Source organism: Sipha flava, unplaced genomic scaffold, assembly GCF_003268045.1.
Source record: "Sipha flava isolate LNK unplaced genomic scaffold, YSA_version1 164_pilon_pilon, whole genome shotgun sequence".
Classification (NCBI taxonomy): Eukaryota; Metazoa; Arthropoda; class Insecta; order Hemiptera; family Aphididae; genus Sipha; species Sipha flava.
The window spans coordinates 844,923-871,951 of record NW_020271825.1 but is presented as its reverse complement, the minus strand read 5'-3'; the positions used below and the strand labels follow the sequence as shown (position 1 = coordinate 871,951).

Genomic DNA, 27,029 nt, shown 5'->3' with positions numbered 1-27,029 from the left:
AATCAAACTTTAAATGTTTCAAATTGGTATCGGAGAATTCAATTAATCGCCGATTTAATGAGTGTGATTAAAATTTTTTTCGCTCTTAAAACGTATTATTATAAATTATAACCTTACGTCGGACGATGACGCGTTATCGTATTCCGGACCGCGTAAAATCTTTTTATTTCCCGTCGTAATTAGTGCATGTATTCATTATAATTATGGAAACTATACGTACCGTCTACAATATATTATAAAATACAATCGTCCAAACACTCATTATACTTCACCAAAATCCGGAGACCACTTTTGTCAGCACCTGGAAAATTGTGAATTTAATCGTCTTAAACTCGTGTTGTTATGCCCAGAGCCGTGCCGGGGGGGGGGGGGGGGGGGGGGGGCGCGCCCCGCGGGGGGGGGGGGGGGGGGGGGCTAGAAGGCATACGCCCCCGGAGCATGGTTTAAAGAGGCGCCAAGAATTTATAAAATTATGATTTACGATTGATGATAAATAAAATAGGGGCGCATATTTTTAATTTTGTCCTGGGCGCCAAATCTTAACGGCACGGCTCTGGTCTCTAACCTGTAAATCGATACCTATTGTATATCGGCTGTAAGCTGCACAGTGAAAGCGAGTTTAAGATTCGTTCAGGGCGGGTTTTATCGCTCACCAAGGGAGGGGCTAATGGAGGTTCAAGAATTTAGTTAGTCGTTTTTTAAATCTATATTAAATTTTAAATTACAGAATATGTTTTTGAGTCCTTCACGAATAAGTAATTTTTTTCACAGTAGTGACAAATTTAAAATAGTTACATTATTGATATCAATTTTAATTTGAAACCATTTTAAAAATATACTTAATTATCACATATAATTAACAATAAAAATGAGCTATTTATTTATAAAAAAATATATAAAATAGGTACCATATTCATCAATGACGATTGACGATATTTTATAATAATTATTAATATATCAATATATCATAATACTTGACTTTGTAAAAATAGTTAGCTTAGTTCCAAGGGGGGGGGGCTAATGCCTTTTTAGCTTACCCCCTAACCTCACCCCCGGATTTGTTAACCTAATGATTTATTACTTAGTTCAATAACTTATAAAATTTTTATTTAGTTGTGTGTGGCACAGAAAATACAACCTATTGTTAAAGTATCGTACTACCCTTAACCAACATCTTGGGTCGGTGACCCAGCATTTTAGCTCGTGTACAGCACATGCATAAATCCTATAAATGTTCCTTCATAATCGCTAATATATTTTTTAACGCGTACATTTGCATTGCATTTTACATTTCAATCATTTTGAATGTTTAAGCATATCACTTATATCATTGTTACGTATTTATATTATTAAATAGTTATTATGAACGTGCGATCAACTCACAAGAATATTAAAATTAATTACATTTAAATCGTAAACTATAATAGGGTCTTACGTCGTAAAATTGTTGGAAAATTTACAGTAATTAATTAATAATATTAATTAAAATTGTATGAAAGTTTGATAATCTACATCGTCTCTTAATGGTGGCATAATTATTAATTTCAAATGACCTAGAGTCGTTTATTTATAATACATATGTGTAAAAGTTATAATTTGAATAATTAATACAATATTATACGCTAAATTGTAATAAAATTCATTGATAATACACAGTGTTGCAACTTGCAAAACATTAATTAAAGATTTGTTAACATACTGAACAATTTTATGGGTAATAATTCGAATAAATGCATTGTTACTTGGATATATTTATGTTTTTAATGACGTAGAAATAGTATAAGCAAGAGTAAACCAACAATTATTGTAAATAAAAAATAAGAAATATTATCTTCGCTATGCTTTTTATGACTTAAACATATGCCTTTCGATTCGACCTAAGGTTAAACTGCTGTGAATTATAACTTAAAGTTTGGAGCAGGAAGACAAAAATTCATTTAAGATATTCCTATTGTATTGTATTTTCTAATTATATTATAATAGTGGGTAATTTTATTTGTTATTTACACCAATATCCCACCGCGTCATCGTCGCACAATTATTCGAATCATAATTTAGCTTCTCTAATATCTATTTTTATAATTAACAATAAATTAAGTTAAACATATTGTATTTCCATATATATACAAGTATATTCAACATTTAGAAGTGTTCTTCATGTTAACTAAAAATATTGACTCAAAAATTCGATAGCAGTTATTGCGTACGATTTGTTTTTGATCTGGTATGGTGCAGCAGTTTAAATTAATTTAAATTTTCTGAAATTTATAATAATGTTTTTTCAAATTTGAAATTGCTGAGCTCGCAACTGTAATAGTATATTGTTGTAACGCGTTAAGATAGATTTCCCTGCAGCATTTAAACGCAGATAAACGAGGCGTCTAGACGCAACGTACGCTCGTTTTCTCTGTGTGTCACAGTCGTTTTTGTTTTTTTTGATCAAATCGCATTTACTAAAATTATATCATAGTACTTGCATCCTTGATCTAGTACACACGTTGATTTTTTAATTTATTTTCTAAAAATCATTATGCATCGGCAATTTGAAGGGCTACGGGAAAATAATTATAGTCAATATTCCTAAACCGTTTAGTATTGCAAACTTAAAGTTTCAAAATTCTAAAACTAAGAGATATAATACGAAATAATACAAAAAAATTGATTGTGGTAATATAACTAATTTTTGATAAAATTAAATTTACCTTTTAAAACAAATGACAAGTTGATTTAATTATCAGATTTTTTTCTTTTTTAACTATTATCGTTTTTCCTTGTAGCCCTTCAATTAATTTTGAATAATAATATTACTATTTGCGAGAAGCTGTAACTAGAAGCAAAATTTGAAGAAGTACTTCCAAAAATGATTCCCTGAAGAACAACAGAAAAATGCATACAACGGTATACAACTTACGAGAAGAACATATTTTTAATAATGAAATTAAATGTTGATAATTTTTCCGTGTAAATAGAGAACAATTATATTTAATTTTACCGTAGTCAAAAAATTATGTGAGTACCCGAATTAATATGCCCCGACGAAAAATTTTAATAACTTTAAAGTAAACATTTTAGGATTCAGTATTTTTAGTATTCAAGAAAAAATACCTAGCATATATTGCAATACTTTTTTAATATTTCTAATTTATCAATACCAGCGACTACTAGGTAGGTAAGTATGTAAAATTCATTTAATTCATAATGAATGTTTACAGTGGTGGTCTAAGGGGAGGGGAAAGAGGAATAAGGAATAAGGAGAATTATCTCGACATATATAATATACTGTAACATAATATATACATAGTATAATATACATATAATATACTGTATGTAGATCATTTCTGTTTACAATGATTTGAGAAAATTATTCACAAATTATTCAATCAATTTTTTGTTGTCATAAAAAAACAATTAAATGTCAACCACAGAGTAATAATTACTCTATGCTGTCAACTTACAGCTGTTCCACAATCGTGTTTTTCACTTGAAAACTATATTTCTATTTCTATTGCAATGTCTTCTATAACTGAAGTTGCCAGTAACCAAAAGCTACTGTTGGTGCGGTCATAATGATAATGCCTAGAATTTTTATCAACGTGTAGTACATACAGAGAATATTCTGTGCTGTTTTTATCAGTTCAATGTTTTAGTTCATCGGTTGACGTTGTATACAATTCGTGTTCTGCTTTTGTTATCGTTATTTGTGCTAATAAGACATTAATTGTTTATAATGTCTAAATCTGTGACGACGAACTACTTTGCTGTTACAAACTAAACATATTTTATCGATAAAAACATGTATTTATACAGTTCGTACTGCTGAAAGCAGTAAAATTATTCAATAAAGTGATCTTATACGCTGTTCAAGTTATGACTTGTTTTTTCCACGTTGAAAAATCAGCCCCATCCCTGCCCACATGACAAAATTATTTGATCGCTACTGAACGTTTACGAACACCGTGTTCTACTTGTGACGGGAATCGACGATTTTCAAACGCTTGCGCATTCGTACCGTGCGATAATAATTGTAGTGCGAACACGAATACGACCGTTGGTATTATTTTTTTGTCCATGGTTAGCGAACGAAACGGCGCGAAACTGGTGACGTTATACGTCTGGACGCCGCGGGGAATTACGGCCGCCACAGTCGCGCGACCGTAAACGTCACAGTTTATCAACGGATTTCCGGCATCGGTCGGGCAAAACCCGACCGATATGATCGTTGTGTCCGACGACAGGAAGCACACGTGATAACGACGAGGATTTTTCGTCGTTTTTCCCTACAGGTCTAGAGCGCGGGCGATTACGACGTAACTGCATCGATCGCGTAGGTATAGCTGCAATCGGTACCGCGCGCCATCGGCAGCCTTGAGTGGCTGAAATGTATTTTTAAATATTATTTACGAGTGAAATTCCAGTCGTATAATAATACGCGCGCTCGACGACGGTGATGATGCACGCGCCGCCGCCGTATGCGTATATTAATAAGCACAATAACATGGTTCCGTTATGTAGCGAATAATAATAATAATGTATGGTAAAACGCGTCGTACTTACGTACTGTTGCGGCAAGTCGTGTTGTTGGCCAAGGCCGGTCGCAATGCGCGATTGCACCTATTACATTATTGTTGTTGTTATTATTTCCACGTGTGCACCGACGACGGTAAAGTTTACACGCGCGCGGCAGCGAACGCGTGAAAATATTTCGGAGGGAGGGGAGGTTTGAAAAAAATTTAAAATTTTGATGGATAACACGGTTTATTATTCGTTGTGTAACGTGTATATCATTTGCAAGTATCATGGGAAACGTTGAAATAACTGTTAAATTTGTCGGGTAATTTTTCATCACATTTTTTTTTATACATCCGGGGGGGTTGAACCCCTATGCGTTCTCGCACGCGCTGGTTTTTCGCTCTCCGTCTATCGGTGTTTCCAAGAAGACGTCGGTTTTTTATTTACTATTATTTTGGTACGGATTACGTCAGAGTATATTATTTACAGTATTGCCGTTCGTAGTACACTCGCCGTCGAGGCGCTAGTGACGGTCGCGTACCGAGAAACGAAAATGCGATTTCTCATTATTATAACGCGCGCAGTAAATATCAGCACTCAGCAGCAGAAAAATAAGTAACCGAAAAATCGTAAATTACATTTTTAGACTTACCGGTATTTCGGATGATTCACTCTCCTCGAGGTCGTATGCATGTGCGTGTTACAACAATGTTCAACAAGACTGGACTAGGCTATTGGATCGCCCGAGTAATATTGTGACGTTTCGTTTGGATTTTCCGAGTTTTCTTGTTTTCCTTCTACCGGGTTTTATCGTTGATCAAAGAAAATTACCGTAGTACCATATGATGTACCGTGATATGTATACGATGTAAAATATACCACGGTACACTTTTACTTGCGAGACTAATTGATAAGCTTAATTGATAAGGGTCTTTTAGCATTTGCAGATTTTTTTCGAAAGATTAATAAAATAGCAAAGTCAGACAGATATATTGTTCATCGTGTAGGAAATCTAAATCCTACATTTTTTTTTTTTTTATTGCCTATATTAGTATATTTTACAGTTTTTAATTTTTAAAGCATGTTTTAGCAGTAAGTAGCTTTTAAGTGCTACGAAAAATCATATTATATCATATCTACTCATACGCACTGATGTGTATCGCCGCTAAGAGGTTATAGTATTAGTCGAGAATACGGCTCGCATTTACCTGCAATTAGATCGAACGATAAATTCTATTAATTTTATTGTCTTCATAATAATATAGACCGCATTCCATAATTCTATAAAGTCTTTGTGTTAGTCGACCACTGTCTCTCGTAATATACTTGTGTACGTTAGTGTTAAAATGCTGAAGGTACAATAATCGAGTTGCCGGCTACAAAGTTTGGTTACCGAGTTTAGAGATGTATTTTCATCTGATGGACATATTTTACAATGTAAACTTAGTGAAATTAAAGTGGAGAATGACAAGCAAAAAACAATAATAACAACGTAACACTACAATTAGCTACCAATACAAACTCAGGGAAAGAATTCTGTTGATGAAGATTTATGCAAAGCTTTGCTCACGACGTCAATAAACTACGATGGTAGACAATTTTATTAAAGTGCCACCTAGTGAAAATTACTTAAAATATGTTCTGTTGAATAGACTACCCGAAAAACTACGAGGTGAATTTCCGGATGTTAATAAAATAGTATCTTCTGTGAATCAAGTATTTCTAGAAGCAAATATACGTATACAATAATTTAAAATTATGATAAACAGTAAAATACCATTACTGTCAGTGCTTATAATAACGAGATGATGTATTTGGATTAACACTACTGAAATTTGATCAGTTAATCGGACATTGGACGAATATGACGTTGTATAATTTTGTATTGCTGAAAAATATTTGGAAAATATTAATCTACCATATTATTTAACATTTATAAAATCAAATTATCAGAGTGTATAACATTTTTGGAAAAACAAGGAATTTCGCTATCTGATTCTTTAAATGTTATAGAAAATACGCAAAATAAATTAAGCGAATTTAAATATTTAAAAGGTAAAACATTGGCAAAGAAGCTAAATGACAACAAAAATTGTGCCAAAAATTTCTAAAATTTTAAAAGATGAAATGCACATTTCAAAAAAAATAACATGGATTACCTAAAGATCTAACAAATGATAATCTCACATTTTTATGTATGCGCCACTTTCTTCCATCGATATAAATATGGATATGGAAAATATAAAAATTTGCTTTCAAATAATCACCTCAGATTTACGTTTGAAAACATAAGAAAATGTCTAATAGTGCAATTTTTATGGTAAAAAATAACCGGTAAGATAATAGTGGCTTAAGAAATTAGTACGTAAATACCATTAACAATAATAAATAAGGAAAGTACCTATGTGTACATTGTTCGGTAAAATAAAATTTTAGAACATATTTAAGTGCATATTTGGTTCTTTTTTACAGCAAATATGCATTTATTTTAGAGTTAGAAGTCCCTAAGCCTTCTAATGTTAGATATTTATACCGTAATATGGTATACTTCTTATGTATGTAACATAAAGATTCTACGTTACATGAATATGCGTCGTGAACAGTGTTGGGAAAGATAACCAATATTTTTATCTAGATTAAAGATAAAGATAATGACGAAAGGTTAATCTATAATAAAGATAAAAGATAAAAGAGAATTATTTAAAATAACATTTAAGGTTTGACTCTTGGCTATATTTTTAAAATAACTCTTTTATTTGATGTCTTAAGGTTTGATGGAATATTCTTATTATTCTTAAAAGTAAATAGGTTAATAAATGTTTAATAGATGTAGATTAATTTAAACTATTATTTGTTATACCTACCTATATTTTAATATCTGTACAAGTAGTGATTACTAAGTGGCCTTACATGATTCATAATTTTTTAACTAAATATAATTTGGTTATATAAGTTAACATTAAGTTGTATGAAGATAATGTACTAGTATATAAGTATATAACATTTTGTTGTACTAGAATTTGTATTAAAATATTTTTTATTATTATTGTATGACAAATTATGAAAAACGGCTAAATAAAATAATAAAATCTTATTTCATTAAAAAAAAAAGAACTTGATTTAACATGTATTATCTATCGACAGAAAAAACGCAAAAAGATAAATATAAGATAAAGATACTTTGGATTTATCTAGATAAAAGATGAAAGATAATTTGGGTGTTATCTAGATTATCTTTTGGATAATTTTATCTGGATAGTCCCAACACTGGTCGTGAAGTACATTTGCCGGACGATAAAATCGTTTCGTAGGAAATCCAATTAGCGCCTACGCACGGTGCATGCAGTGTACCATCGTTAAAAACGGATTAATATCCGAAAATTTCGACCGGAAACGTAAGTCTTTGCGCGTCGGGTTTTATAGCCTGTTTAGAGGTTAATTCTTGATGACGACCACGTCCGTTTGCCGTTTTATATGTTGTTTTTTAAATATTTCGTTCGAAAGCATCAATTAACAGTACACGTATAAAAATTTATAATATTAATATATTATAGTATGTTATAAGTTACAATTTTCAATCGATACAGTAACGGTATTGTCATACATTTTTTACGAAACTGAAAAGTTTGTAATCAGTTCTGTCGATCTGTTCAAAATACAACGATAAAAATTGAGAAAAACTGAATTTTGAACGCTGTTTTCTTTTTAATTTATCTATACTAACCTATATTATACATGTAAGAAATCCTACCCTCAGGGGTTTAATAGATCCATTTCGCCTCAATAGTAATAATATTAAATATTTACAAAACCCGATTCCAGTGATCTTAGTATATTAAATATGTGAACAAATTATTTTTAAAAATGAACTTACAATTACTATTGACGCATCTTTTTTTTCTTTTGTCCAGTGTTCTTCAGTCTCTTTAAAAGTTATGTGAAGAAACGACATTGTTTACCTTCATAGACGCAACTAGACAATTTTATTAGGACAGACCAAATGATAAATATGTATAAATAAAGTATGTGTATAAATACAATAGGTACGAGTGGTACCACTCATGCATTATGTATAAATATGTATTTAAACAGAACATTGTAGGCATTTTAGATACGGAAATTAAGTTTTTAATTTTAATTTTAAATTCTACGAACTACTAAGTCAGTGGGATATCCAGCCAGTATTAGGTTAGGCCATAGCCTGGCTGGCCTGACCCGTAGTTTCGCCTGTGTTTACCTTCGTCTTGTATTTCTCCGAAGTACGAACTGCGTACAAGGAAAATCGATGTCACGTTATTTAAATTTTTTTCACGAAAAGAAGTTTATTGTATTTGCGATGCGCTGTGGTGATGTTCCTTTTATGGAACAGTGATACGAACGTCTGTATAATAATGTAATGTTTCTGGCAAAGGATACCAAAAACCTAATACACAAACGCAAGAAACACCCTGTTAACCCATCCTGGGTCTTATATGATAATAATAAAAGACATAAATACAGTACTTACAATTACTCTTAATCGATTACAGTCAACGTTAAGATGTAGGGCGTATTGTGATGATTTCTATCGTCGTAGTCTGTTCATTGAGTAATCGTACAAACTATTACAATTCATTATATCAATGACTTGTACGTTTTAAAGTGTGTCACAGCGTGTTTTCCTCGTGTTTGGCATTCCAGCAGTCTGCGTATATGTGTATATATATTTTAACGGCCCGTAAGTATGTGAGAGATGTGTTTTATCGATAAAAACGGAATTCTTGAAATGTACCATATATAAAATATATTATACATGTTGTACACTAATACGCGCGTGCGCACACAACTCACACACACACACACACACACACACACTTTTACGCGTGCGAACGAAATTAATCGAATGACGAAGTACACCGATATTGAAAATAAATGTAGAACAAAAAATAATTCCATTAGACTTTATATGTTTATACATAATACATAGGTACAGATGCACAGGTTCTGAATACTTCGTATATGATATGCAAATACTTGTTGATTTATTTTTAACGAAATTCTATTTACTTTTTAACCGTATAAAATTTGTGTTCATAATTTTTTAGTGTAGCCAATGGTTTTTCATTTATGTCTTGCTCCTCCCGTTACTGTGCCTGTTGTAGATATCCCTATACTACTACGAATGATGGGGTGTTTTGATCTAATAAGTATATCTATGAGACCCGTTGGATACAATATAACGACGAAATAAAACTGAAGACATCTTTTAAAAACTATATTTTATTTGAGTCTTCGAAATTCTAGATAAAAAAAAAAAAAAATCTTGAGGGTAGTTACTGAACGACTACGGTGAACGCAAAAACGTCGAGTTATTATTATTTTGTTTGTTTCGAATATAAATTGTATGGACATTTATTCATAATTATAATACTCTAAAGATTTACGAACACACACGTCGAGCTGATGTCCGTTTTCTTTGCTTACTAATGTCATACAACAGTGCACATGTATCATGTATGCATTGTTATTTGATTTTTAGAAAGTCTTCGTGTACGCTCTAATTAATAATATGTATTTCCCTTGGGTATTTTAAATACTTCTGTTCACTTCAGACATGTACTGTAATATTTATAAAATGTCTCTGTTGATCCAGTTCATAAAATGTAATACTTCTGAAATTAGTAGCGTATTGTAGGGGAGACGTTTGTATCACATACCACCAGATTCCTAGACTATATACTCAATTTAACATTTGAACTCATTCAAAACCACTTTATATCATCATTGATATTTTTTATTTATAGCGTATAGAAATACGCTATAATCGTGATACTTCAGTTCGTTAATATTTACGTTTGCTTTTAGTATGGAAGTGATCGATGTACCATACACTAGATTTAATTTAATTACAGACAGTTTAATACTACGTTATCGTAGTATTTTGTTATAAAAATATGTGTAATTTTTTTCGATAATCATTTGGGATAACAGCAAATACTGTAGTTGGACGGGCTACTATTGTTCATTGACAATTAAAATATTGATTACTAATCAATGGTACTAATAGCAATAAGTTGGTTGTCATGTATTTCTATAGTTGATTTTTTATAGTCAAAATCAAATGGGTATTATCAAAAATTGTATCAATAATGGGCTAAAGTGTGAAATAATTATGTTTTTAAACTGCTGTTTAAATACTAGAGAAATACACGTGTGCGGTAAGAACTATCCGAAAAGTAAAACGATGTGCCGATGTACGTTATTGCTTTGACGCGAGTTAATAACATTTATCGACGAGTGCAATGAACTCATGAGGAAATATTAATACAACCACGTAATCTGATTGTTGTATACGTATGTGTGTATTTCCCCTTCGAATGCTCGTTTGTCGTACTCTACTGGTTAGAATAATAAAAATCTTACATCTCTTCCACCCGAATCACCGAATGGTATTTGTACAGATGCGTATTAAAAGCCGTCGTTAGTTCGTGAGTTACCAACGTTGTGTATATGAAAAATAAATCGATTTTCAAACGGTGACGGTTACAAATCAGCTATACGTCTGTGGACTGCGGGTTTACTTTTTTTGGACAAAAAAACAAATGGAAATACCATTTTGACTTGACGCACACATATACACACTATATATATATACAGTTATGTATTTTAGATAGGGGAGATGATTCCCGGGTTTCGATCCCCCCCCAGAAGAAAAAGAGGTTCGAAATTCGTAAACGATTCACTACGAAAGTATACAGAGAAAGAGAACATCAATTATAATAAAAATAGAATAATATAATTATTGGTTCATACCTTCTATGTATTTTTTGTAATATTTTAAAACCAATTATTTATTAGAAAAATTGAAAATACGACGCCGTATGTATATAAATATATGTGTGTGTGTGTTAAAAATTACGAAATACGGAATCATGGTTACTCTTGTAGGCGATACCGAAACGGGTGGGGGGGGGGCAGAAAAAAGCGACGAAAGAAAATTACCACGCTGCCTCAGGGGGTTGAAATGTGAAGGGGGGTGATGGATAGAGGGCTGGAGGTGACCATTTATCATTATATGCCCACCGCGTGAACGGAGCGCGCGCCCTCTTTTTTCTTTGCACCCATCCTCCCCCTCCCCAGTTTGTGCTGCATGTATACACATATAACATATCATATATATATATAAATAAATATTTTGTATGTACACGAAGAGAAGCGCGCGCTATATGTAGCTGCTAACCCCTCGGAATTACGAGTGCAACGACCCTGCTGTATTTTCCCCCTCGTCACCTTCGACGACGGTACGCGTACAAACGCTAGCTCGATGACGACCGATGTGTACTCTGTGTGTGTTCGTCCGGCCGCCGCGTGTGCCCTTTCGCCGGTGGTAACGGCGGCGGCTATGGCGACGATCACGGGAATGCTGTGCGCGTTTTCATTCATTCGCTCTCGCCGCCGCCGCCGCCTCGCATTCCTGTCCACTTTTTCTCCGTCGCATAATAATATGCGTACCAGCGCATACCGATAGAGAGAGAGAGAGAGAGAGAGAGAGAGAGAGAGAGAGAGAGAGAGAAAGTGTGTGTGTGTGTGTGAGAGAGAGAGAGAGAGAGAGAATTTTGCATTCCGAAGTGTTATAAGAACGGAAATTCTTCGTCGAAAGTCGGATACCACTACCGTTACCACCACGCACTGTTTCGACAATGGACGAGTCTGCCGTCGCTGTATCCGCAGTGTACCAGTTGTTGTACGCGTGTACAAGGCGATCTGTCTGGTCCGGTGCTAACGACACGCACCGCGCGGTGGTTGGTGGTGAATGCTGCTGGATAACGGCGACATATTTTTATACGTCTATACCATACTCAACACTGTCATGCAAAAAATACTTAAATTTTAATCTATCAATAAGGATGAACTCGCAAACTACTCGACCAATTGTAATACGATTTACATAGAAAAATGTATTGGAACCTGGGCAGTGTCATTGGTTTTATACTTATTATTTTCTTATCGTTCGCCAAAGGGAAGGGCCCGTTGTAATTCGATGTACCGCTTTTATTTAACAACTCAACGAATTCTCATACTCAATTATTCAATTTCTTCAATTATTATAAAAATTTGTTTGTTTTGAAAAATGTTCTTCTTTTACAGCTAGTTATACAAGATACCTAGTTATCCACGATCGTTTTTTTTCAGTTGAAAATTATAGAACTTATTTTTTAGAGTACACTTTAAGATCATTACTAAGACAATTTTTTTTACTTGATGGTAGGTACATGTTTTGGTTTAACTTAAGTCTATACAATGTTATTAATATCAATCATTTACTTACTTTATCTTCGAAAATCGGTTTATCTACTTACCCTTCTGATTTCATATTGATAAAAAACATATACATGATTATATTTAAAAAATATTTGACAAAGTCCGGTAATTTATAATATTTAGTAACCCTGTGCACTACACACGTATAACGTATTTTTCGTATTATATAATAAATATATTGATATTGATTGGATGGATCGGAAGGAATTGGTAATGAATAGGGAAATTTGGAGACAAATCTGTTAAACTGAACGACATGTTCTTGAAGGCTAAAGTCAAGAAAAAAGAAAGAATGAAATATATATTATTTAGTGCGATGTTTTTACAGGCGCCGCCATCGCCGAGGTCAATATACGCTCTGCTCCCGTGAGTCAGGCAAAACAATATCGCAGTACTCCGGCGGCAGGCAGTGACTCACACACGTGGTGCTAAGTGCTCAATCATAAATATTATTTTTACGAATTTCGTTCCTAATCTGGTCTGAAGTTTTTCTATGGTGAACACACATTGCAAAATATGACGAAATAAATCTCGTAGACGTGCTGTCTGTTCCAATTCTATGCAATCCGCAGTTATGTGGTTATAATAATGGTACATATATTGATCACACGACAAGAAAATGTGACGTCTTATTTACTTTTGATGACCTCACATAAGGAAATCGTGATAATACCTATCGTGATCGTACCTACACAACCGAGCGTACCTGTTATATAGACACAATTTAGTGAGTGAAGTTAGGTTAGGTTAGGTTATAGCCCAACAGTGTGTGTGCAGTACCAGCTCAGATTTGATGAGGCATTTTTCCCGCAGAAAATTCCACTTGATAAGTACATAAACGCTTGTGTTAACTGTTAAAATCAACAAGTCACGACGACCTTCGGGACTTTACGTTCGTGAATCATTATCAAAACGAACACTCTGACGAATATATATACTCCTATCTGTTTACACTCAACGATGAACACATGATAATTATTATTAACAATAACTTTTAGTTTTTGTTTATAAACCATAAGTCATAACTTATACCCAATCTCATTTTGCAAGCTTCTTTTATTACTTACTCCTAGTTACTCCTACTCAGTGGCATAGTTACGGAGAGGTTGTAAGGGGTTTCTACCCCTCCCCAGATTTTTTTTTTTATGATATTTGATTATTATTTATTGATATTTACATATTTTAGTAAAATATTTCGATTTTACTATGATTAGGTATTTATTAAAAATTGAATAACAAAATTATTTTCATTAAATACGGGACATAATAATAATAACATTTTAAATTTAATATTATTTATTACATATGACCTTGTTTTAAGATACACTAAGAACACTTAAAAACTTAGTCTTAAACATCCCCCCCAGAAAATAATTGTATCTACGCCACTGCTCCTACTACTCTTTAAGTATCTCTTCTCTGCCGCGTCGGCACACGTAACTTTTATATTTTTGTGGTGCTCGGTGTCGTAGGTCCAGTATTTATCACAATTATTTATTAGATAATTAAGTTTAAAACTATACAGATTTAATACGTTTGTATTCTATATTTCCCGTCGTGTTATTTATAACAGTAAAACTAGTGCTTGATTAATAAAATAACACGGTTTTCTTAGTCTACTAAATTTGCTCTGTTTGATTGCATTGTACACTTATGGTTGTTATATTTTAAGTTTATAATTTTGTATATCTAATGTAATTTTAATACGCAAATGCGTAACACGGATTGCTAGCGGACAGCAATGGTCAAACTAAAATTCAAACGAGCCAGAAAAATTGAAAACTATGTTCGACATTAAAACGAATTTCAACGGTGCTGCGTAACGGAACGCGTTAGCAAGCGCTAATAATAATTTCACCTATCGCGTTTTTCATCACGTTCATTGATAAGCAATTCATTTTCCGACGATGACGGGAGAAGAAACCGCTGGTTGGCGAATGGCGAACGGGTGGAGGAAAAAAATCTGCGAGATTATTCGCCGCGAGGCCTGGGACAATTTTTTCTCCGAGTCCGGTCGGTGGTACACGAGACTATACGCGCCGAGGATACGAAGACGACGACGGGCAGCGGCGGGAGAGCGAGACAGACGGAGAGCAAAGAAACCGAACCGAAGGAATACGGAGAATAGGGGAAAAAACGGCAAATAGAAACCGTACGGTAGAATGGAATGCGTGTCGTACAAAAGAGAACACAACCGTTTTGGCGGGCACTTAGAGCGCAGAGGATCCTCGTGGACGAGCCGAGCGGCGGTGGCGGCGGCGGAGGTGAAGGCTTGCTGCGCGTGCGCGCGCGTGTTTTTATGCGGTCGACCTGCCCGGCGCGCGCGCGGCGGTGTGGTGGGAACGACGACGATTTTTCCCTCCTCCCACTTCCCACTTCGCGCAGCGTTCGTTGAAGCCGACGAGAGTGCGTTGAGCTCGATCGGAGGAGACGACGACGCGACCGACCACCGGCAGACGGCAGTCTACTACAATCAGTGTTCACTTGCTGTCGTGCGTACGCATTCGCTCTAGTGAAATTTTCGTTCTACACCAATTTTCTTCCGAAGTTAATCGACCCTTTCGCGTTTCCCATCTTCCCGTATTTTTTTAATCGATAACATAACTCGTCATTACATTCGCTTTACCATTTTCATCCAAACCTTAGAGGTATAGTGCAGCATTTCATTTCACGTTCGGTTTCATTCTGTGTGCACAACGCGCGCATTCGCCTAACGCGGAATTAAACAATTTATTATTTTAAGAAATAATAAAATATTGACGGCATTACCACGGCTTCGAAAACACTACTTCGCGGTCGCGCCATGTCGAGACGTCGGCGTCGTTAATCCGACGACGTCGGTTTGTTTTGCCGCTCTTCGCCAGCGTCGCACCGCGTAATGGATACCAAGACGTCTACTTATCATCACCATCACCACATACACCAACAGACGAAAAAACAAACTTCAGCCGCCGGGGTCATCGTAAGATCGCGTCCTGTGCAGTTCGCGCAGACGTTGGCCCGGGTGTTACGTATCGGCCGTAAAGAGCAGATATCGAAAAAAGCCGCCAACAAGGTACATACACACACACACACACACAAACACATTTCTGCATAACTTCTTAGCTGTCCACAATATTCACTGTACATACTTGATATGTGGATATTATATTCCGCCCGCGCGCACGTGTACAATTGCAAAAGGCGGACAATTTTCCCGCGCCCAGTCGCGTATTTTTTTTTCGCTTCCTTTTTACCACCCTCCGAGGATTCGGTGCAGGTCGAGGCCCCGATGACGAGCGCGTGAGTAGCGCTTGCGCTTTACGCTCGCCGTCGTTTCCATCGCGCTTACACCATATTACGTCACAAACTACTCGTGACGTGTGTACGCATATTTTATACACGACCGGATGCTGACCTGCTGGCCAACTGGTTACGGGATTTGAATGTTTGAACTGTTTTCATTTATACATAAAAATTAGTTGCTTTTATTAAAACACCAGTTCCTCCCAGGGATGTGGTCGGCCACGTTTACGATTAACAAACGTACCTCGTCAAAACACATTTTTTGGCTCGTTCGGGGCCGATCAATTTTCCGTGCGTTCGTCTTGTCCGCGTTGAAGGCGATAATCAGCTCGTTACTTCGCGCGCGCGTGTCACTCGGGCAATACCGAGCGAGGAATGCGCTGTGCGCGTTGTGTAATAAATAATAACAATAATGTAACGAACCGCGCGCCCGTGCATGTGTATACCGCCGCAGTCGTGGACAATGACCCACATACCTTAGGAATGAGAAATGCGACGGCAGCCGTTTTTTTTCACAATTAGTTTCGCTCCTTTGTATAATGTTATGATTCGTAGACTATAGTTCTTCTGTACAGGTTCTCCAGTCGCATCTCAGTTTGTCCATAACGCCTTAATACATCATTGTTGGTCTTATTGTTTTTACAATTTTTTTTTTTTGCACAGTTTAGCACGACGTATAACGGTACGTGTTCAGCCAGACGCACATTCGGCTTAATAATTTCGTTGGAAATAAAATAGGTCGTGTTTTGTCTGCTGCTAAAAGAGAGAAAGAGGAAAGCAAGTGTGTATCGGTGTGATTTGATTTCGCATTACATTACGAATTATCGCGGTTACTTGACACGTTTGTAGATAACAATGTAATAATAGTATTCACAATCATTCTTAACATTCGGGGATCCTATGGTGGGAGATGTTCTCTGGTGTATGTTTCATAAGTATCAGACGCAGACAGTTGGCCAGGTGCAGCCGGCAGCCCGGTGTACGTAAGGCGCGAAGGTTCACCTTTTTAATGCCATTTGTGGTCACTTGATTTTCATATAATAGGCATTTTGCCGACGTATGAATATTTCCTGTAGCCAGTTTTGTTCAAAAGTAAAACTGTTTAGAATTTCTCGCCGTACCTATTACTCAAGAATACATTTTAATAATAAAAAATTCATCCAAAATGTATTTTAATTTGTATACAAACTAAAGTTATAACTTATTATTTATCATTTTGTGTGACATGTGTATTAATCAAGGTAATTATTACTAATTATGACATTTTACCTAATTAATTATTTTATATTTAACTATATCCGACTTCGATAACAAGAGGAAAAAAAGCTTAGTCATCGGTATTTCAAACACACCAACGCCAAGCCCCGTGAGTGTAACACGGGAAGCACTGAGCGATTTGTTCACGGAGTTACTGGTCTTTAATAAAATAATATAACCTTTATAGAATTATAGAAATCCAGTGACCACCGCTGTCGGCATTAAAATATGTAGTGAACCGCCAAAGTGCCGCTAGAAAGCCGCCGCCTCGAAGCCATCGGTTAACGGATACGGTGGCGGATAACAACAACAATAGGGGCTCAATGTACTACGTTTTTTTTTTTTTCCTCCGCCACAGATCCCTGGGCCAGGTGCGAGAGGTGAGACGGCTGACGTCCCAGACAAACTCGCTAGCACAACGGCGTGGCTGCTGTACACCTGCTTTCACCGGGCGGCGTTGTACACGCTTTCACTTACCTTAGCAGCGAGCATAATAAATCAGAATCGTTACGTCGCACGTTCACGTGATTCGCGTTTCTGCGAACTAAATAAATGTTACTTCACGGTTACCGCGACCGCACCGCTGTCGGTGATAAAAATAAAAACAATCTATTTATGGTGGGAAAATCCGTCCGCGTACAAAGACGTTCACCGTAGTCGCCGCCGCCGCCACGTGTGTGTGTGTGTGCGTATTTTTATTACCGCGTAAATATTTTATTGTAATTATTATTATTATTATTATTATCTTACTACTGGAAAAAGAGAGGGAAAAATGCGCGGGCTGTTTGTGTGTATACTACTAGATTACGTGTATATGTATAAATATACACACACACACACAAGAAACCTGCGCGCGTCCGTGAAGATGGCATTGAACTTGTCGTCGACCCCGGTGGCCCTCGCCGTCTCTTCACACCCACCCCGCTGCCCTCGCAGGGCCGTTCACACCGTCGTCGCCACATGTCCTTGCGTGCTTCGTCGCAGGGTTAATAGCCGCTGTTACTGCTGCCGCTCAGGTGGGGGGGGGAGGGGAACAAATGACGATGACTCCCCGGTAGGTGCCCCGCCACCACTGGTATTGTCCTTGACGCACCACGTTCACGCGCTGCACATGGATCCGGTGTTATTGTACGAGACAAGTTTTTATGCGAGAAAACGGTGTGCGTGATTGAAAAACAGAATGTGATGTTACGAAATGAAAGAATAGGGTTGTTGAGAGAGAAGGATAGATTCACATACGAATTTAATAGACAAGACCGCTTATTGGATGTACCATGGGAAAGTGAAAAATTCCATTTTGGATATTCCACACCGTGTCTGCAAAAATTAGTCCGTGAAAGTCGACCTCGTTGATTTGTAAACAAACCGTAAACAACGGAACAACAACAACTACGAAGACAACACTGCTGCAGACGAGACTGCCTTGGGCGTTGGCAAGGTCGCCGCTGCCGTTCTTTGTACATCCGGAAAACAAAATTAAAATATTCCAAAGTAGAAAATAATTCTTTTAATTAAATTTTCTTTTCCCGTTCAGATATTTGTTTTAAACTCATACGAGTGTGATGCGCGTACGCGACCCATTACATATTCTTGACTTAAACGTTTATTGTACTGTTATTTATCACGCGTTTCCGTGATTTACAACCGTCAATCGTTGCCACTACACCGTATTAATGTTACTACTATACGTACGTGCTCTCGCGTCCGGTTCAAGACGATATTGTTACGTCACACGCGTCGACACCGGATCCCCCACGAGAGATAACGTGCGCGCGAGAAATTATTGAATGACGCAATTCGGGATGCGTACGCGGCCGGCGCGTGCGGGCGTTTGTGTACTACGTACAAACTACTCTCGACAATAACGTTAGTGCGTGTATGTGCGTGGTATCCGATCGCGCGTCAATGTTTGAATGAAATGCGTTGCCGTCGACAGCGATAACAAACAATGCGCGCGCGACACACACACGTACGTACATTATACGTATAGCGACACAGAAAAGGCGCTTTCGGTGCCACCGAATTAATTTTACGACTATTATTATTATTATTATTATGCTCCCCGTCTTGCATACGAACTACGTGCACTTGGTACTCTTCTGCGGGGTTTTTTTTTTAAAGATTTTTTTTTTTCAATTGGTGGTATATACCGAACTGACGTTTATGATGAAAACAACATCGTGTTTTGTGTTAACCGATACATGGTGTGCGTGCCATTCAAAAAAAAAAAAATCTGTCAGAGCTCACACTAATCGAGGCGGCAACGACGTCAGCCAAGAGAGACGTTTCGACAAAAAAAAAATTTAAGATATCTTTCCTCGATCGCGTTTATTATAATGTACTTTTTATGTTTAGTCTAAACCCCTTACGATGAGAGATGTTTTTCAGAGAAATCATTTCTAATCTATTGTTGTCCGGCGGTAATGGTAACCGGATTAAACGTCGTATTTTCGTCGTCACATTTCGCTTTGACCTATTATCTAGGACTCCGTGTACTATCAGTTATCACGTGGAATTCGAATGGTGTGCGGATCTCCTTCGTCCCCCTGAACCGTGTCTATAGGTTTGTTTGATGTTCGAGTACAATACGAGTCGCTTGCACCACAACAATGAAACGAAATAATAATAAAAATACCGCTGACTAAGTGTATGTCGCGCTCGATCCGCACACGTTATGTGGGTGAAGGTTGCCGTCGTCGTCGATACCGCGTTTTGTACGTACGAAATACTGTTTTATAATTATGTATGCGCGTGCATACTTCTCTTGTACGTATATACGTACTGTATAGTCTATCGCGATAAAGTTGTTCGCGTGCGATTTATTTTTTTCTAGTCGGTAGGGCGGAGGAATGCGTAATGGGAGAAAAAACTAGGTCGAATTTTCATTCCTAAGTTGCGCAAAACGCCGCTGCAGTTGAGCTCACGATATTATTATTTTTTTTTCTGTGTAGTTGTTTACTTCGGGTCACCGCCGTCGAATTTCGAACGCTTGGAGTATATATAGGTCATCACCACCATCGTCGTCGTCGTTACTGTATATATAAACCGGCCTATATTTTAAGTATTAGTTTTATGTACACGCGTAATATCGTCATTGTACCGCGTGCTTGTCATGAGCGAGCACAAAAACTGTTTAAACTATTAGTTTTACGACTACAGACGTAGAAAGGGGGGGGAGACGTTTCGAATTAAAATAAAAATAAACGCACGTGTCCGAATCGACAGTCGTTAAAAACCGTAATGTATACACACACACACACACAGGTGTATAGCATGTACGAATAACATTGTAATGGGTCGACACGTGAAAAGCCCAATTGATATATTGCAAGTAAGTTATATTAGCGACGATGGCGAACGAGAACCGCCTTTTGGCCGTTCACCAACAAAACGCATAGTAATAATAATCTTCGGCGAACACCGTATCCGGTACGTTTTTTTTATACCTAGACTGAGTGGCTAGGCAGCAGTGATGATGTATCGTAATGAGATGTTGTGTTATTCTTATTTACTTAATTTATATAACGTTTTTCTTCAAAGACGACCTACGTCCGTGAAAACTTATTGAGGTACAGAATAAAAATTGTATTGCGAAAATTCCCCGAGATTCGTGAAAAGAAGTACTGTTTCTCGAAGATCCACGTTTGTCGAAGGGGCGTACTTAAAGGTCCTTGTCTTCTTAATTATTTAGTTTTATCATTAGGATATCGAACTTAGTTGATAATTCTGTTCTTTCGAAGTAGAAAAAATCGTATGTCCGTGATGACGAGATTTTTTTTTTGCATCTGCGTCAGTAAACGTACTCCTTGCGCTCTCCGCCATACGCGTGTGGCTCGCCAGCGAAGAAGATATGTTTACTTCTCCCCGAGGACGAGTAGACTTTTGATGGTGTACTTAAATAATACGAAATTAACCTTTTACATTTTTCTCCCGACACGCGGAAGTGTGTCGTATTTTCGATTACGTCATAGTCGTCGCCGCCGTACGCGAGCTTACGGAAGATAGGGTTGTTTTATTTACACCCACTCGCGTCGTCGGCGGCGGCGCGTTACACACCGCCGGATCCCACGCAATTACGTCACGGGCGTAACGCCCGCGACACACTGACACCGATGTTGTCTCGACGCTGCCACGGTAGTAAGTGTAGTATAGTATTGCGTGCTGTTGCGAAAAGCTGTCGTCGTTGTAGTTCCGCCATTTTCCTCGTCGATATCCTTCGCCAATCGTACGTATATGTTAACTTCTTTTCTCCTCTCCCCCCTCGCCACTATTCGTGGTGATCATCTGCCTTTCTACTACGATTATATTACAGTTCTCTTATTTTGTTTGTAAATACTTTACCTACTGTTTTTGCACCCGTGTAACACATTCCGCATAGGACATCGCTCTACGCGTGCACGTATATAATGCGCTCGCGCGCGCGCGCGCGTGTGTGTGTGTGTGTGGTTAGTTCTATGTTCATGCGCGGGTGGCCGCCAACAGCCTGTGCCTCCTTCGACTTTCATCATACGTAACATTTTTGACGTTCTGAAATAGAGACGTGCATGCCTTAAGGGACGTAGAGTGTGCGCGGCGTGTCTGGTCCATGGCAGTAGCCGGGCATTCCGTTTGGCACGACACTCCGTCTGGCTCGGGTCACGGGGTCATGTGCCGTCTGACCGTGGTCCAAAAACCTAGCGCCTTCCGAAGTGCTCACGCGCTAAGTGAATATATTCTATGGTATACTTTTTGGTCTGCTCGATAATTTCCCAGTTCATCCGAATGTTTTGTCCACAGTTTTGTCGTTAAATCGTTACTGTTCGTATACTACCTATTATCGCAACACGATATCCGACTGACGCGGAATCATAAAAATGTTCTCTACTGCTGCGAATAGCGAATCTCACGAGTTGTATTTGTAATTTTGCATGTAGGATAACATTATGTGGTAAATATGAATCATCGGTCGTAATCGATAGAGAATTACAAAACAAACACCCGTATTATCCACATATATTCCACCCCGCCCACCGGTATCCAGAAACACATTATATTTTTTTTATTATTATGCATTTACTTTGTTCGGCCTTGCAAACTATGTGCCGAATGTACTCGACACGGAGGAGGCCGCCGAGGCGTCTTTTATTACGTAAACCGTATGTATTCGAACACGGTTTCCAAACAAAGGTCCCGCGCAGCGTATTTTTCGCACGTCTCTCATTAACGACGATTGTGGCAGCGGCGGTTGCGCATAATCCATGCACCACCGCTATTACCTATATTTATATTGTATACGCGAAAAACAATGCTATTTGATCTTACAAGGATGACGGCGGCCGCGTTAGCAAAACGTTTTAAGCATTACGCGTATTTTACGGTTATGTCTTTTTATTTTTTTTTTTTTAATTTAACGTTTAGTGTTTCGGTCGTCGCGGCTACAGCCGTCAGGCGGGAGGAAACGCTTACGTCGGGCGATGAGCCAAATGACGTCAGCGGCCTCGGCCGCCGGTGCAATTTTTTACGCTTCTCTCCGCTCGTGTGTGCGTGTGTCGTGTCGAGGCCGCGACGGCGGGTGTTCGATTTCCTCGACGACTCGGTTGCTCTCTCTCTCTCTCTCTATGTCTATCTATGTCTCTCTATGTCTCCGTGTGCGCCTTCTATCTCACTCTCTGTCCTTCCGCACGCGTGTGCCTGCGACTTGCAATTTATTTATTAGTTTTTACTTTTTTTTTTTTCTGTTCTCTCTTCTTGCCGCTCATTGAAACTTCTTTTATTTTCACAGATAGCAGCAGCTAAATCGTCTGCCACCGCGTACCACCACCAACCGGTACCGCCGCCGCAGACGCCGCAACAAATCGTCGCTATGCCGCCACCTCCGACCATGCAACCGGCATCGCCTCTACCGCCGGCACCGTCGACGCAGGACACCCAGACGTCTCAGGTGGTACAGGTCAACGGCGGTCAGTCTTTGACCGCCGACAATACGGCCAACAGCACCATGATGCCGGTGACGAAACGTAGTCCGAAAGACTACATTTTTGGAAAAGTCATCGGTGAGGGCAGTTACTCGACAGTACGTATTACAGAACATTTAATATATTATTGTATCACACTCGCAAACGACATCGGACACACAAACACACGCTGATATTATCTCATCATCTATGCGGTTTTACTTTTCGTCCCTGGACAAACATCGTCGTTGCACACGCACCGTATACCGTGCGTGTAAATGCAATGCAGCAATACAATAACAATTATCTTATTCTACCGTCGTCTTAATCGCGGGATGCTATTGCAATGTGCGGTCGATCCGGTGACCTTCACCACTATCGTGTTTGGTCACTCTATTTTTATGTCTTTTTCTTTTTTTTTATTTCGCACGCGCTTCGTTGTCGTAAATATTATCATCAGTCATCACACCATAGCGCCAACCTTTCAACGTACTCGTGAAATCTATTATCACATCGACACGCGCCACTTGTTCCGAGCGTCGATCGCGCTCTGGCGTGTATGCGCGCACACCTTACGTGGTCGCGCACGCGTTTTTCTATCTTAAGGAAAAAAATTCTGCCATTACAATGACACATTATTGTTGTCGTGTTACGCGCTTGGTGCATAAGCGACGGTGACCGACCCAAATGTCCTTAAAAAGACCTTTAACTCGTATCAAAACATTATATTACAGTGCACCGCTGCCTTCGACGTGTGTAAACCATTGACCTTGGTAGTGACTGTTTTTAGATCGGTTCAGTGACCGACGTTATCATCACGCGCGCGCGCGCGCCTATACACATTCATTTTTAAACTATAATTGATTAATAATATTTTATCATATTCTATTATTATAACCGTGTATTTTAATGCTTATTTTTAAATTTTCCAGGTGTATTTGGCCAAAGACATTCACACGAATCGTGAACATGCAAGTGAGTCTATTGTTTTTATTACTTCATGTACACATTATGTAGGCAACTCATAATATTTAGGGTCTTATCGGAATGTTCACAATGAAAACTAAAAAAAAACTAACGTTATAAAATATGTATGCTATTCGATCGATCGAAAATAATAATTGAATATTTGGTACTGCACACGTTTATTTATTTTCTATGCGCTTTGTGCATTGTATTGGAATTTCTTTTATGATTTTAAACTCTGTACCATTATATTAACTAAACAACGACTGCGATGAGTTTTCTCAGTTTTCCAACCTTCGATGGTGACGAGTAGTTATTCATTTTTTCAGACACGTACATTATCATTGAACCCGACGATTACGATAACGTGTGTAATAAGAATTACTTATTACTCTATGTAATGTGCTCATTTGTTGGTTATTAATATTTATACGACTTATTTTTCGTTCTTAATTAGTACCATTTAGGTGTAAGGCGTTACACCGGTGTTAATTCGGTCATCGGCTTCATTGCACTTGTTTCTTAAGTTTTTCTGTTGGAGATAACGGTAGAATTCGAAATTCTGTAAAATTTTCATCGGATAAAGCCTTTATTTTCGCTAATAATTTGGTTTCGGTATCTCTTCGTAATGAGGCGCACCGATGGCGTAGTATATTTAATAACTCTCTTGTTCGAAATGACCGTTTAAATTCATTTTTACCGCTCCAATAGCGTATAAGAACCTAAAACCTATAAAACCTTGTTTTCGTCGTCTGAATGTATTTATAATGATTGTAGTCTTGTAATAAAATAATTTTTAATATTGATAAGAGCTGCGTATTATTTTGCATATTATTACTAAAACGTGGTTTATTTCTCTTACTGGATCTATAAATAATAAACTGCTTTTGGTTTGACTGATGAGCAAATTAATAATTTTTTTTTTTTTACAGTTAAAGTTTGCCAAAAAAAGCAAATCATCAGAGAAAACAAACGTGACCAAGTAAAACGAGAAAAGGACGCTCTAAATGTGTTGAGCAATTCTGGATCCAGCTTTTTTGTCAAGTTATACTGCACTTTCCAAGATACCGAGAGACTTTGTATCCTTTTATTACTATGTGCAATTTTAAATTATTCAACAATGTTAAATTATGACTTTAGCGGTACAGGTGTACCACTACTTACTGTAGTTTTTTCCTTAACATTTACTTGCAGACTTTGTAATGTCCTATGCTAAAAATGGTGACATGTTACCATACATTAATAAAGTTGGTTCGTTTGATGCGGCGTGCACTCGGTTCTACTCTGGTGAAATATTACGCGCTCTTGAGCACTTACATGATCTGAATATCATGCATAGAGATCTTAAGCCCGAGAACATATTACTTGATCATAATTTGCACATTAAAGTTGCGGATTTCGGGTGTTCAAAGATACTTGAACAGCCAGACACTGCAGACAAGTCCATTTTGAATGAAAATAATCCTAGACCGCGCAGTAACAGTTTTGTTGGCACTGCTCAGTATGTTAGTCCTGAACTGTTAACTGAGAAAACAATTTCACCCAGTTCAGACCTTTGGGCTCTTGGCTGTATTATATACCAAATGATAGCTGGCTTACCACCTTTCCGATCTAGGTATGTACATAAGACGTGTAATTATTAATATGCAGTGATTTCATGAATAATGATTTGGGTGTTAAGTTATTTAATGATTGTATTTTATTTATTGCACAGGAGTGAATACATGTTGTTTAGGAAAATTTTAAACCTTGATTATGTTTATCCGGATGGATTTAACGCAGATGCCAAAGATTTGGTACAGAAATTGTTAGTGCTTGATCCAAACGAACGTCTTGGTTCTAAGGATACACAACGATATACATCTATTCGTTCACATCCATTTTACAAGGGTCTGGATTTTGATACATTACATTTAACAAACCCTCCACCAATATATCCATACTTACCTGGAAATAGTGAAGGACAAGAACTTCGTAGCCACTATCGAGTTCCTGATCATTTAGAACCAGGTCTTGATGATAAACAATTGACTAGATTACTTGGTCTCGATGGCCAAAGTAGTTCTACAACAACCCCAGCACCTGTACCTAGACCACGTAAAAGGTCTGGAATTCTTCAGATGAATGACGAAGAAAAGCAACACCAATTAAACCAACAGAGATGTAACAGTAAATGGCATACTTTGGTAGATGGCAATTTAATTGTCAAACAAGGATTAGTTGATAAGCGAAAAGTGAGTTTTAATGTTGATATCTTTCAATTAAATGATTTTTATTTTATCGTCCTTTTATTTTTAGGGTCTTTTTGCTAGAAGACGTATGTTAATGCTAACAATGGGTCCACACTTATACTATGCAGATCCAGTAAATATGACTCTTAAAGGAGAAATACCTTGGAGTCCACAATTACGTGTAGAACCTAAAAACTTCAGAATATTTTTTGTGCATACGGTAATGACATAATATCTATGTAAATTCTAATTAAAAAAGAATTATTATATTTTCCTGTTATGTATAAATATTGGACTTTATGTTTACAGTTGTAACATTTTTTTTTTTTTACAGCCAAATCGGACTTATTACCTAGAAGATCCGGAAGGGTTTGCTTTAGAATGGTGTAAAGCAATTGAAGAAATGCGAGTAAATACGTATGGTGTCTCTAATACTACCTGCGCTTAACAAAACCGCTGTTCGGTGACTGTTTTTAGTATAATTTTAACTAAACTATTTTTTCTTTTAAATTAAAAAAAACCTTGTTGATAACAATAATTATTTCAG

The 27,029-nt window shown here is 37.3% G+C and overlaps 1 protein-coding gene across 2 annotated transcripts; it reads left to right on the top strand.

The window, feature by feature from the left end:
• The first annotated feature begins 15,226 nt into the window (after positions 1-15,226).
• Positions 15,227-27,029, top strand: LOC112679545 (3-phosphoinositide-dependent protein kinase 1). Of its 2 annotated transcripts, none has more exons than XM_025549396.1 (8): positions 15,227-15,865; positions 23,114-23,404; positions 24,218-24,260; positions 25,184-25,330; positions 25,446-25,866; positions 25,966-26,485; positions 26,550-26,702; positions 26,817-27,029. In XM_025549396.1, exons 1-8 carry the CDS (start codon positions 15,689-15,691, stop codon positions 26,928-26,930), a joined length of 1,866 nt encoding a protein of 621 aa, XP_025405181.1. In that variant the 5' UTR covers positions 15,227-15,688; the 3' UTR covers positions 26,931-27,029. The 2 variants fall into 2 exon arrangements, with proteins under 2 accessions (XP_025405181.1, XP_025405182.1); XM_025549397.1 differs by lacking the exon at positions 15,227-15,865 and adding an exon at positions 21,523-21,577.

Bases quoted from the DNA above. Each gene is read 5' to 3' on its own strand.
- LOC112679545 (XM_025549396.1), top strand. From the start codon at position 15,689: ATGGATACCAAGACGTCTACTTATCATCACCATCACCACATACACCAA. The intron at 23,405-24,217 runs GTACGTATTACA...TAAATTTTCCAG, and splicing joins GTGAGGGCAGTTACTCGACA to GTGTATTTGGCCAAAGACAT. The intron at 26,703-26,816 runs GTAATGACATAA...TTTTTTTTACAG, and splicing joins GAATATTTTTTGTGCATACG to CCAAATCGGACTTATTACCT.